Here is a 12,471-nt window from a genome sequence, read left to right as displayed (position 1 = left end):
TTCTTTTTTTTTGAGACAAACTCACTTTGTCGCCCAGGCTAGAGCACAGTGGCGCAATCTCAGCTCACTGCAACCTCTGTCTGCCAGGTTCAATCAATTCTCGTGCCTCAGCCTCCTTAGTAGCTGGGACTACAGGCATACACCACCAAGCCCGGCTGATTTTTGTATTTTTAATAGAGATGGGGTTTCACCATGTTGGCCATGCTGAAACCCCATGGCCCAAACCCCTGACCTCAGGTGATCCACCCACCTCAGCTTCCCAAAGTGTTGGGATTACAAGGCTGAGCCTCCGTGCCCGGCCCCTAAGGGACATATCTACCAGAATAAAACAGTACCTCAGCTCAGAACTGAACTCAAAAGCTCTATTAAACCACTCCCTCACCACCATCACCACAAAATTTTTTCCTCTCTCTAGATTCTGAGTTTCAGATAATACTATCATCTCTGCTGCTCTACTACCATCATTCTAGACCAGTCTTTCTCCAGGTTTTTTCATTTTTATCTCCTAAATGTGTGTGTGTGTGTGTGTGTGTGTGTGTGTGTGTGTGTGTGTGTATACACACACACGCGCACACACACACACATATATACACACATATATATATACACACATCACATACACACACACACACACACACACACACATATATCTTTAAATTCATCTGCTGTTCTCCATATTCACTTCCAGTGAATATGGTAGATAGGATCTGCCGATGGTAGTTCCTCCTCATTGCTCAGCTGGATTTCCTCAGTAGCCTCTTAACTAGTAATGTGAACTTTTTCAGACACATGGACTCTCTCGCTTAAAAACTCTTCTTCGGCCAGGCATGATGGCTTGTGCCTGTAATTTCAGCACTTTGGGAGGCTGAGACGGGAGGATCACTTGAGCTCAAGAGTTTGAGACCAGCCTGAGCAACATAGTAAAACCCTACCTCTACAAAAACAAAAAATTAGCCAGGTGTGGTGGCATGTGCCTGTTAGTCCCAACTACTGAAGAGGCTGAGGTAGGAGAATCATTTAAGCCCGGGAGGTTGAGGCTGCACTGGGCCATGATCATGCCGCTTCACTCCAGCCTGGGCAAGAGAATGAGACTTTGTCTCAAAAAACAAACCAAACAAAAACCAACTCTTCAACAGTTATTCTTTACCTTTACCTTAAAGGCAGTTCCTTTCCTCAGTACTCCAGCCTCTCATGATCTTACCCGTACCTACCTCTCCAGCTTTATCTCCCACCATTCTGCCGTGTGTCATTTCATTCCCTCCACCCATATCAGATGGCTTGTAGTTCCCCAAATACGCTAGGTTATTAACTTACGTGCCATGTCATTGCCACAGTCTAAAACATACTCCCTGCCCCTTCTCCATTCAGCTAATTCCTACTCAAATCTCAAATTCTAGCCCAAGGGTCCTCATCCTTTTCTCTTACATCACTCACATCCTCACCACCTAAAGCCCGGACTAGATATCCTCTTCTTTGTTTCCACAGTACCATATACAAACACTTATGCTCATCGAGTCTGCTTATCTGTTGGTCTCTCCCACCAGACTTGAAGCTCCTTGATGGCAGAGACTGTCTTTCATTTATTTATCCTCAATGTTTAATAAAGTGCATAGCACCTAAAAGTTATCTATGTCTATTGAATAAAGCTCCCAAAGGGACACTTCTGCCTTGTCAGCATTCCACATGTACTACTGTCCCTTCCCATTTCCCAAATGGCATTCTACCTTCCGCTCTTCTGCCTCCAGCTGCCCCTGGGTTTACCCGTCCTCCACTCTGTGCAGAAGAAGCTGCCCTGCGTCGGGCCCTGGAACACACAGATGGTGACCACAGTTCTCTGATCCAGGTGTATGAAGCCTTTATACAAAGTGAGCTCTGCATCCTCTTATAGAATCCCAGATTTTCCAAAGAGGGGAAATGTTATGCAACCAGCTGACAGATCTCTATGCTCAGGAAGAGGATGCTCTTTGGCTAAGGGTTGGGTTCTTTCAGGGCTCTCAAGGACTTTAGTTTAGCTGGTCCCTTTCCTCTCCTAGGTGGAGCAGATGAGGCTTGGTGCCAGGCTCGAGGTCTGAATTGGGCATCATTGTGCCAAGCCCATAAACTTCGGGGAGAGCTCCTAGAACTCATGCAACAAATTGAACTTCCCTTGTCCCAACCAGCCTTTGGCTCTGAGCAGAATCGCAGAGACCTTCAGAAAGCACTGGTGTCAGGATACTTTCTCAAGGTTAGAGGAAAGGGTGGGGGTGAAGGTGATTAAAGGAACAAAAGGCAGAGAGAACAAATATTGATATGTTACTTTGAAATCAGTGTCCATGTGGCCATTCAAAAAATTATTTAGAACCAGAAAGGACTTTTCCCTTGAGGATTTAGGGTATAAGGGGCTATGGAAAATGCAATGAGGTATAGTAGAGACCATATAACACCTGGAGTTGTTATACTTTACTTTTAGAGGTGTTATGCTTTACTTTTAATACTCTTACCAACCTTACTAATTCTTTCTCAACCCCCTTTTCTTTTTTTCTACTGCCTGCCTCTTCCCTTTTATTTATTCCATCAATATTTTTGCCTTTCAATAAGGTGGCCAGAGACACAGATGGGACTGGAAATTACCTACTCCTAACCCATAAGCATGTGGCCCAGCTCTCCTCATACTGCTGCTACCGAAGCCGAAGCCGCAGGGCTCCTGCCAGACCCCCACCATGGGTGCTCTACCACAATTTCACCATATCCAAAGACAACTGCCTTTCCATTGTTTCTGAGATCCAACCACAGATGTGAGTTCCTTGACACACCTCCTACACTGCCTATTCCTCTCCCTGGGGCCAAAATTATGGCTGGGGAGTTAGAGAGACAGAAAAAGCGATCTTAATAGTTTGTAAAAACATGACTTGAGGAGACAGGATTTGTGGAAGGGTTGGTATGTTTAAGAGTCTGCATTGTAAGAGAAGATGCACTTTTGGAGACCTAGGTGGGAGGAGTGCTTAAGGCCAGGAGTTTGAGACCAGTCTGGGTAACATACTGAGACCCTGTCTCTACAAAAATTATTTTTAAAAGATTAGCTGGGTGTGGTGATGTGTACCTGTAGTCCCAGCTGCTTGAGAGATTGAGGGGGAGGGATTACTTGAGCTCAGGAGTCTAAGGCTACAGTGAGCTATGATCATGCCACCGACTCCAGTCCAGGCAACAAATCGAGACTCTCTCTCTAAAGAGAAAGATAGAGAGAAGATGCAGATCATCTAACTATGAATCTCTCTATTAGGCTGGTGGAATTGGCCCCTCCATACTTCCTGAGTAATTTGCCTCCCAGTGAGAGCAAAGACCTCCTGAACCAGCTAAAGGAAGGAATGGCAGATTCTTCAGCAGGGAGCAAATCATCCTCAGCCCAGGAGTTCAGAGATCCCTGTGTCCTGCAGTGACCTGCCTGCCTATGGAATGAAGCTGGGTTCATCTCATCACATTAGATTCTTCCTCAGGATGGCACCAAAGCAGCCAGACAGATTTAGAAGCCCAAAGTTTAGGGTCAGATGTAAACCCTGGAACCTGAGTCTCAAGAAATGGTGGGCTGAGAATGGAGAGAATGGGGTAAACCACAGTCTACATAGGGTAGGACTCCTTCCTTAGCCTTCTCTTATTTATTGGAGAGGGACTGACATGCTCCCCATTCTCCTAACTTTGCCAAACCCATTCTTATACTCACTTGTGGTCTATTAAAGATATTTCTGATGCCAATTTTGAGTTTGGTCCTGCAGTGCCATATCCAAAAATCAGCGATGATACTATAGTAAAGAACCAGGGCCAGCTCCTCCAACTATAGTCTCTAGCCTCTTCCCATCTCCAATCAGGCCTTCATGCTATGACCAACATAGTTGTCACTAGCACAGACATAAGTTGTCTGCCTACATTTGGTCTCTAGCCCAGCTTCTCTTCCCTCTGTCACAGTGCACCAGCCTCCAGGAGAGGAAGGATGGGGGTGCTAGAGGAATCAGACGAAATCTTCCCTCATACAACTTAAATCCGATTTCTTTTTAAACCTGAAGGCTAATATGATCATCCCCTAACTAGCTAGACTTTCTATTAACAAGCTTCCCAGCAGCCCTGACACACCCACAAGCTCAAATCTTTCTAACAACTTCAGAGACATCATGCTTTCCTTTCTTTCTGCCTGGGTTCTTCTTCCCTCCCCATTTTCTGCCCTCAGACTTTTCTTTTTTTTTTTTCTTCTTTTTTTTTTTTTTTTGATATGGAGTCTGGTGTGTTGCCAAGGCTGGAGTGCAGTAGCATGATCTTGGCTCATTGCAACCTCCATATCCTGGGTTCAAGCAATTCTCCTGCCTCAGCCTCCAGAGTAGCTGGGACTATAGGCATGTGCCACCACACCCAGCTAATTTTTTGTAGAGACAGGGTTTCACCGTGTTAGCCAGGATGGTTTCAATCTTCTGACCTTATGATCCTCCCTCCTCAGCCTCCCAAAGTGCTGGGATTACAGGCATGAGCCACTCTGCCCCACCTGCCCTTGGACTTAGGTATTCTCCATCATCTTGCACATTGCAAACGTGGTTGTCGAATTTGGTGACAAGGTTTAGTCCTTAGAACTCTGCTTTTCTCCTCAGAGTTTCCTCCCTCAGAGATTCTATCTGTTCTCATTCATTCTATCTAGGTCCACCTCTATGTGGATGTCAGCTGATCTCCCTCAAAGGCACTTCTCCAGGATTTATTCTCTGTAGGTATTACATTTAGTTTTGCCTATACAGTAAATCTTGCTCCAATCTTCCCAATTTCCCTTTCAGCATCCACAGCACCATTGATTTCCTGAGGCTGCGCATTTCCAGTCTTAGAATTACCTTTGATTCTTCTTAAGCTTGTTACTTCCAAAGTATTTTCCAAATTCTGTTCACCCTAACTCCACTGGGCCCATTAACTTTGTCCATTGTTTCCTCCTTTCCCTTCTCTGTCCCAATGTGACACCAGAGCCAGATTTTCTTTCTAGATTTTCTCTTTCGTTGGGTGTATAAGTATCCGACTTGCCTCCTGCCCAGGGGCGTTGTCAGAGGATGTGGCCAGCAGGCTGAACACATATGACAATGCAAGGCTCAAAGTCAGGAAGAAATAAATCCTTAGCGATTATTTTACTGTTGAGGGATGAGACACCCAGGGTGGACAACCCTCTGGTTCCAGTCACAATCAACCAGCCTCTCGCGCTCCAGCACCCCCTCCAGTGCTCCGCCGTCATTGGCGTCTTCCTTCCTTCACACCTTTGGTACAGACCCCACTGGCACCGAGCCCCTAGCGCCCTGCAGAGCCCCAGCTCCCGACCACCCGCCAGAGAATTCCGAGTCCGTCATTAAAGCAGCTCCCATTGGCCAGCCCGGCCCCCTCCCTGCACCTCATTGGCTACCGTCCTACAGGTCCCGCCCTCTGGGCACCTCTGGTTCCAGCGGCGGCGTAACTGCCTTAAAGTGAAAAATGGCGGGAAAGCCACCTCTGAGCTGGCAGTGCATCCGCGCAACGCTGGCCTGGGAGCCGGCCGGTGGCGGAGGAGCCCTCGACGACAGCCGCAAGGGCTGCCGCTCCTCACGCACCTGGCTGCCACCAGACCATGGGCACAGGCAGCTGCGCGCTCCACCGTTCAGGGCCCTGCGCTCCACGCCGATCAGACGGGCGTCGCTCACACCACCGAGGCGAGCCCAGACACCGAAGCCACTTTGTTGTCCTCGGCCCAGGGCTGTAGGTTCTGCAGCGCGAAGAGCGACGAGTTGTGCAGACAGAGGGGGTCCGGGGGCAGCGGCGGCCTCAGCGGCCTTGGCAGCGCGTCCTGCTGCAGGTGCAGGAGCAGCCGGCCCGCGCGGTGCCGCTCAGCCTCGCGTTCTTCCGCCGTCTGGCGCCTGGGGGAGGGAGACGTGGGGTCACCAGGGCCGCCCTCGCCGCTTCGTTTCTCACTGGGCCAGTCCAGGGGACCCCCGTCCGCCCTCGCCCACGCCGCGCCTCACCGCCACTTGGTGCGTCGGTTCTGGAACCACGTTTTGACCTGCGCGTCAGTCATGCGCAAGGCCTTGGCCAGCGCCGCCCTCTCCGCCGAGGCCAGGTACTTCTGGCGCAGGAAGCGCCGCTCCAGCTCCAGCACCTGCGAGCGGGAGAAGGACGTGCGCGGCTTCTTCCGCTTCGGAGGGGTCCTGTTTTGGTAGGGGTGGCCTATGCGGCGCGTCCCCGAGAAGGGCGAGAGCGCGGCTACCGGGAGGAAGAAAGAGCAGGGCAGGGTTTGCAGGGTGGCCCGAGGTGCCACTAAGACCACGCGGCTGTCCATGCCACAGAGCTCCCGCGCCCGGTCCTTACCCTGGCCCTAAGCGTCAGCCGAGGCCTATAGCCAAGAAAGGACCTTCCCCTGGGATGCAGGGGAGACGTCCCCCGTAACTTCACCCTACCCCCCGCCCCGCTCATGGACAGTGGGACTGCAGTAGAGGGCGAGGGCACCGACGGCAGCTCCCTCCCCAACGCCTCCCGGCGGCAGGACCCAGAGATTCGAGCTGGAGGAGGATCCCCTGGGAAGATCTGGGGGGAGGTGTGAAAGGGGTCCTTGAGTTGGAGCAGAAAGCTAAGAGATGAGGAGGCGGGATCAGAGTCGGGCGTGAAGCTGGAGGGGTCAGACAACCTCACCCGTGAGCCGGTCCTTGGCAAAGCGGCGGCCGCTGTCCATCCAGGGAAAGGTGATTCCCGCTAGGCCTCCGGCGCTGCCCAAACCCGAAGGCCCAGGCACCGCAGGTGCCCCCCCTGCGGGCGGTGGCACGGGCAGCGGGCGGTGCGCAGGGACACGGATCACGCCGCCCGGGCCCACTCCGGAGCTGCCGGTCAGCGGGGCCAGTGAGCTGGCGGGACCGTAGCCCGAAGCTCCGTGGTATCCATCCGAGAACGCCCCACTCTCCCCATGACTCTGGCCGGCACGACCCGGGCCGAGGCCGCCCCCCGGGGTTTCGGGGCCGCTCAGGATCTGATCGATGCCGAAGCTGATTGGCTCGTGGTGTGGAAGGTTGTGTGGACCCAGCATCCCCGGCTCCATCTGTCCCGGCGGAGGAGAACCGCCAGAGGTTTGGTGGTTGGGGAGGATGCCTCGAGCAGCTCCACAAACCCGGCGGCGGCGCGCTCCAGACAGTGGCCTCAGGGGCCGGCAGGGCTGGCCAAGGCGGGGCGCCGGGGTCCCCGGAACAGCAGCATCCCTGTGCACCCGGAGCAGCCGCGCCCGTGCCAGCCGCTGCCGGGCGTCGGCGCAGGGACTTGCATCCCGGGGGAGCACGGCCGGCTGGGGCCCCTGGAGCTTCCTTGCTGGCTCTCAAGCGCAAATGGACGCAGGGCTGCCGGGGCCACTGCCCAAGTCCGGGGTAGAGAGGGTTGGCCAGCTCCGGCTGGGGCAGGGACTGACAGATCGGCCCGGGTGGGTAGTGGGGGCTGGGGGTAGGGCAGGGGCGGGGCCCGGCAGTTAAAGGGGAAGGGACTCCTGTTTGCGCCAAGTGCCGGGCGAAGGCTGGCTGGCGGAGATGTGCGGGGCGGGGGGACAGGGGGCTAGGGTATTAGGAACCAGGCTCAGCGCGGGAGGGGCCCGAGCAAGGGCCGCTGAGTCAGCGGAGATGCTCACCGCGCCTCCTTCCTTGCTGGATTCTGCCTTTGGGCTGCCTCCGCCTCACCGGCTTCCTCCTCTGGTTCCTCCTCCCCCAGCCCCCACTCTTCGCCTCTCGATGGATCCTGCTGGCCAACTCCCGGATTCGTTGTGGTCCCCGCCTAAGTGCCCTCGAAGACCAAATCTCGTTGTGGTTTCCCCGCTGCGTAAGAACGGGCTGGGGAACGGCGCACGGTGAGCTGCAGGCCCAGGAAAAGAACAGGTGTGAGAAGCAAACGGCAGGGGCTGGGGGGGGAACGACCGCTATGGGCTGGGGATTCTGGTGCGCCTTCCTCTCCTGTAGGTCACCCTGGCCCCGTTTATGCGCACCGGTAATTGGTGTCCTGTTTCTTAGAATTTCGATTTTCCGAAATCCGTATAAAGCGGACCCTTGAATCAACCCGGGCCAAATCAGGCCGGCGGGTTCTTGGGGCTGGCGCTCTACCCCGCACCCCAAGGGCGGTGAATCCCCAATGCAGGACTCTGCCCCTCAATTCTGTGCCTAGGAAGTCTGTTCTCACACTCTTCCTCCTCAATGTTGGGAGGGCTAAATCTCACCACAGGGGACACGTGGGACCTCACTGAGGCCTTGGTTGAATCCTGGCTGCCTTGTTTCCCATAAACATTTTACCCCACCCAAACTCAGAAAATGGCCTGGAGCTGTCAGAGAAGGGAGGTGGGAAAAGACCCAAGCCACTTGGTGACCTTGTGACCTCTGGCCGTAGATCCAGGAGCTGGGAGTGTGTGAACTCTGCGTCCTTCCAAGGGATGGGACCCCAGCCGGGCGGGCCCCTGAGCCTTAGACCCGCCTCCGTCGCCGCCCTGCCCGGTGCAGGCCGCAGTAATCGGGTTAGCTGGGCCGGAATTACATTACCTTCCCCGGCCCGCCCCGGCCCCTGGGGGGGGCCTGGCGCCTCTGAGCCGGTGAGACTGGGCTCAGAGAGGGGGGCGCTTCTACCATCCTGCGGTGGCGGGTGGGCACCAACGAGCAGCTAGCCTACCTCCGACACTTGGTGGCCAAAGGTACCCGGCTGTGTGAGCCCTCTACCCTGGTCCCCAGCCCACCCCATGCTCAGCTCCATCCTGCTGGTTTCCCGTGTGAACCGAAACGCCTTGTAAGTCTAGTAGTTGGATCTCCCTGAAAGCACTGCTCTTCAAACTGATTCTCCAGGATCCCATGGGAAAGACTCTGCCCCCTCCTTTCTTCCCAGCAGATGGGCTGGCAGCCTGGTGCCTGGGGCAGGGTGAGGGGGTCTTTTCTCCCCTGGGAACCAGGAATATTTGGGCATCTGGGCAGGAAGAGAAAGAAGAGTGAGCTCTCTCCACCAGCATGCCAGTGTTGTTAGAAGCCTTATGTCTAGAGTACATGAACCATAAATGGGACAGGAGGCAGTGAGGGGAACAGTGGGCATTAATATGTGTCAACCTCCCCCACCTTGACCACCTCTACTATCCAATTTGTCCAGTTCCTCCTCAGCCCCTACTCACAGCCCATTCTGAAAGATGTTGGGGGCTCCTATCAATTTAGCATCAATTCACGTTGATGGAGAAGACACACATTATCACCTCCCCATCCCTTTACAGAAAACCATGCACCTTTCTCACCAGTTGAGAGGGCTGCAAGGAAGCAGGAACCTGTTTAGTCAAACTCTTCAGGCCAGGCATGGTGGCTCATGCCTAAAAATCCCAGCACTTTAGAAGGCCAAGTGGGGGCGGATCACCTGAGGTCAGGAGTTCAAGACCAGCCTGGCCAATATGGTGAAACCCCATCTCTACTAAAAATACAAAAAAATTAGCCGGGCATGGTGGCAGGCACCTAACCAGCTGCTGGGGAGGCTGAGGCAGGAGAATCACTTGAACCTGGGAGGCGGTTTCAGTGAGCCGAGATCACCACTGCACTCTAGCCTGGGAGACAGAGCAAGACTCCATTGCAAACAAAAAACAAACAAACGAAAAAAATCTTCCTTGATAGCAAGGGCTGATTCCCCCGGATGGGAACAAGGGAGATAGCAAAGAAATATAGTCTCTGAAGGGGACTGGTGTACAGGTTAGAAGTTTGCTAGTCCTTCTCTGCTCTGAAGGGTGAGTCCGGGGGCCGGGGCAGGGGAGGAGGAGGAGGCGGGAGGATAACCAGTGTGTCTCCAGCCAACCTAAATAAAACCTCCTTGAATGATCAATGAATGAATCAATAAATGAAAAAAAAGGCAACGTCATGCAGACCCGTACACCGCCACCTTTTGAGGTCAGCATAGATGATACTATCAGCCAGAGACTGTCCAACTAATCATTTAAGGAGAATGGTCACAAACTCAGTAGTTCATACAAGTATTCTGGAGAGTTTTAAAAATATTTTAGTGCTCCACTTCAAGAACAGATGGTATCCAGTTATGTCAGCCAGACCACAGTCTTAGGACTTTCTCCTTTTTTAAGAGGCAGAGTGTCACTATGTTGCCCAGGCTGGCTGGCCTCAAACTCCTGGGCTCAAACAATCTTCCCACCTTGGCCTCCTCAGTATCTGGAGTTATAGGTGTGCACCACCACCCCAACCTGGCTTGAAATGTCCTTTCTTGCCTCCATGTCTCTGATTCACAGGGAAATGATGATTGCTGCTGGTTTATGTTGAAGATAGAGGTGCTGTGATGAGTACCCGCTCGTGCATATTGCTTTGGATCTGTCTCACCATGTCCTGTGTGTCCGTGGCTCTCATCAACTTAGTCTTTCCTACCTCAGCTGTCTCAGATCTTTATCATCTGGACAAATCTTTGCCTGACTCTTCAAGAGAGATCATGCTTTTTGTTTCCTTGTTATTGCTCATGCCTACTGCCTCCATTTCCTCATCATTTAGTCTTTTTTTTAACCCAGTGCAAGCTGCCCTCACTGTAGTAACCCTTCCTCAGAGAGCTCCTGTTCAGTATCCCTCGTCTAGGACTTCCCTGACATGTTTTACTTTGTTGATCATCAACCATTTCTTAAAGTGTCCCTTCCTTTGGCTTTTGTAATATTATCTTATTCCACATCTTAGTCACACTTATATCTTTCCTCCACTGATTTTGCTTCTTCCACTGAAGACTGTGAGGATTCTTCAGAGCTCAGACTTAAGCTTTCTTTCTTCTTTTTCTTTTTTTTTTTTTTTAAAGAGACAGGATCTTTTACACAAAAGCACCTCAAAAAGAAAAAAAAAAAGAAGAAGAAAAAGTAAAAAAAAAGAGAGACATGATCTCACTCTGTCACTCAGGCATGCAGCAGCACGATCACGGTTCACTGCAACCTCAACCTCCCACAGTTCACTGCTGCCTCAAGTGATCCTCCCACCTCAGCCTCCCAACTAGCTGGGACTACAGACACATACCACCACGCCAGACTAATTTTTGTACTTTTTGTAGAGATGGAGTCCCACCATGTTGCCCAGGCTGGTCTCCAACTCCTGGACTCCAGTATCCACCCACCTCAGCCTCCCAAAGTGTTGGAATTACAGGCATGAACTTTCTTTATCTCTACATCTGCTCAAGTTTCACCCATTCCAGAAGTCCCAACTCTCATATCCAGCCAAATAACTCTGAGACCTCCATCCCTGGTTCTGACACTTCAGCCCCACCACTCACTCTCCTAGCCTTCTGACCAGCTCCCCCTACTTCCCTGCAGCCACCTTAAGTCCAGCAGGCTGGAGGACAAGCTTCCCTCCAAAGCTCTTCATTCACTCTCTTGCCCAGGCCTACCAAGCCAGGTTCCTGGCTACTTCCTCCTATTACACTTTCCTTTGAAATGTTTCAGATACAGCCCTTCCTTTCTATTGACATTGCTAAAACCCTAATTGAGGCTGTCAGCACCACCACTTGGATTCATTCACACATTCATCTAGAAAATTTTAATTGAACACTTACTATGCACCTGGCACTGGAGCTATATCTGTGAACACAACAGAGGAAAACAATCCCTGCCACTGAGAGGCTTATATTCTAGTGGAAAAGGCAGATTAAAAACAAGGAACTATAGGCTGGGCGCAGCAGCTCACTCCTGTAATCCCAGCACTTTGGGAGGCCTAGGTGGGTGGATCACGAGGTCAGGAGTTCAAGACCAGCCTGGCCAGCATGCTGAAACCCCGTCTCTACTAAAAATACAAAAATTAGCCAGGTGTGGTGGTATCTGCTTGTAATCCCAGCTACTCAGGAGATTGAGGCAGGAGGATCGCTTGAACCTGGGAGGCAGAGGTGGCAGGGAGCCTAGATCACACCACTGCCCACTGCACTCCAGCCAGGGAGACAGAACGAGACTCCATCTCAAAAAAAAAACAAAAACAAAAACAAAAAAAAAACGAAATATATTTTCTAGAAAATATTTTCAGAAAATAACTAGAAAATATTTCTAATATATTATAAATGTATATTAAATAATAATAGATGCTAAGAATGCTAATAAATGCTAACCAAAAAAAAATCAAGGAAGTAAAAGGGGTGGTGAGTTGTTATTCATCTAGAGTGATCACAGAAGCCTCATGAGTAAAGACCTAAAAGAAGAAGAGGGAGCCATTTTGGATACCTAAGCATTTCAAGTTGGGGAGATAGTGGAAGAATATCTTGGTGTATCTAAGACTGTAAGACTGACTTTTATTCTGATTGAAAAGGGAAGCTCTCAACTGGTTTTAAACAGTAAAAAGAAACAACCTAATTTTTCAACCTTTTAATAGCTTTCTTGAGGTATAATAGACATATAAACAGCAGATATTTGAAGTGTACACTTTGATAAGTTTTGACATATGTATATACTCATGAAACCATCATGGATATATATAAATATACATATGTATATACCCATGAAACCAACATGGC

At 51.3% G+C, this 12,471-nt stretch overlaps 2 protein-coding genes across 4 annotated transcripts in view; one reads left to right on the top strand and one right to left on the bottom strand.

Annotated features, from left to right (window-relative positions):
• Nucleotides 1-3,729, top strand: part of DQX1 (DEAQ-box RNA dependent ATPase 1) — an 8,986-nt gene extending 5,257 nt beyond the window's left edge. For 2 of the 3 annotated variants that reach the window (XM_037731448.1, XM_017508752.1), the window contains 4 exons: nucleotides 1,746-1,865; nucleotides 2,034-2,224; nucleotides 2,578-2,774; nucleotides 3,260-3,729. In XM_037731448.1, coding sequence (XP_037587376.1) covers nucleotides 1,746-1,865; nucleotides 2,034-2,224; nucleotides 2,578-2,774; nucleotides 3,260-3,416 — 665 coding nt within the window. In that variant the 3' untranslated portion in view covers nucleotides 3,417-3,729. The remainder of the gene's footprint in view (nucleotides 1-1,745; nucleotides 1,866-2,033; nucleotides 2,225-2,577; nucleotides 2,775-3,259) is intronic. The other variant, XM_017508754.1, reaches the window with a different exon arrangement.
• A 968-nt stretch (nucleotides 3,730-4,697) lies between these two features.
• Nucleotides 4,698-7,372, bottom strand: TLX2 (T cell leukemia homeobox 2). Its single transcript, XM_017508741.2, has 3 exons — nucleotides 6,652-7,372; nucleotides 5,988-6,225; nucleotides 4,698-5,882 (listed from the first exon to the last, which is right to left on the bottom strand). The coding sequence occupies exons 1-3, from the start codon at nucleotides 7,049-7,051 to the stop codon at nucleotides 5,666-5,668; spliced, it is 855 nt and encodes a 284-aa protein (XP_017364230.1). The 5' UTR covers nucleotides 7,052-7,372; the 3' UTR covers nucleotides 4,698-5,665.
• Between the last annotated feature and the right edge of the window lie 5,099 nt (nucleotides 7,373-12,471).

Source organism: Cebus imitator, unplaced genomic scaffold, assembly GCF_001604975.1.
Source record: "Cebus imitator isolate Cc_AM_T3 unplaced genomic scaffold, Cebus_imitator-1.0 Scaffold399, whole genome shotgun sequence".
NCBI lineage: Eukaryota > Metazoa > Chordata > Mammalia > Primates > Cebidae > Cebus > Cebus imitator.
The sequence above is the reverse complement of the archived record's forward strand: the minus strand, read 5'-3'. Positions and strand labels throughout refer to the sequence as shown.

What these genes read in the sequence shown, in the direction of transcription:
- TLX2 (XM_017508741.2), bottom strand. Translation starts at nt 7,051, where the DNA reads ATGGAGCCGGGGATGCTGGGTCCACACAACCTTCCACACCACGAGCCA. An exon ending in TGCCAAGGACCGGCTCACGG is followed by an intron (nt 6,226 to 6,651) that starts GTGAGGTTGTCT and finishes TCCTCCCGGTAG; the next exon opens with CCGCGCTCTCGCCCTTCTCG. An exon ending in AACCGACGCACCAAGTGGCG is followed by an intron (nt 5,883 to 5,987) that starts GTGAGGCGCGGC and finishes TCCCTCCCCCAG; the next exon opens with GCGCCAGACGGCGGAAGAAC.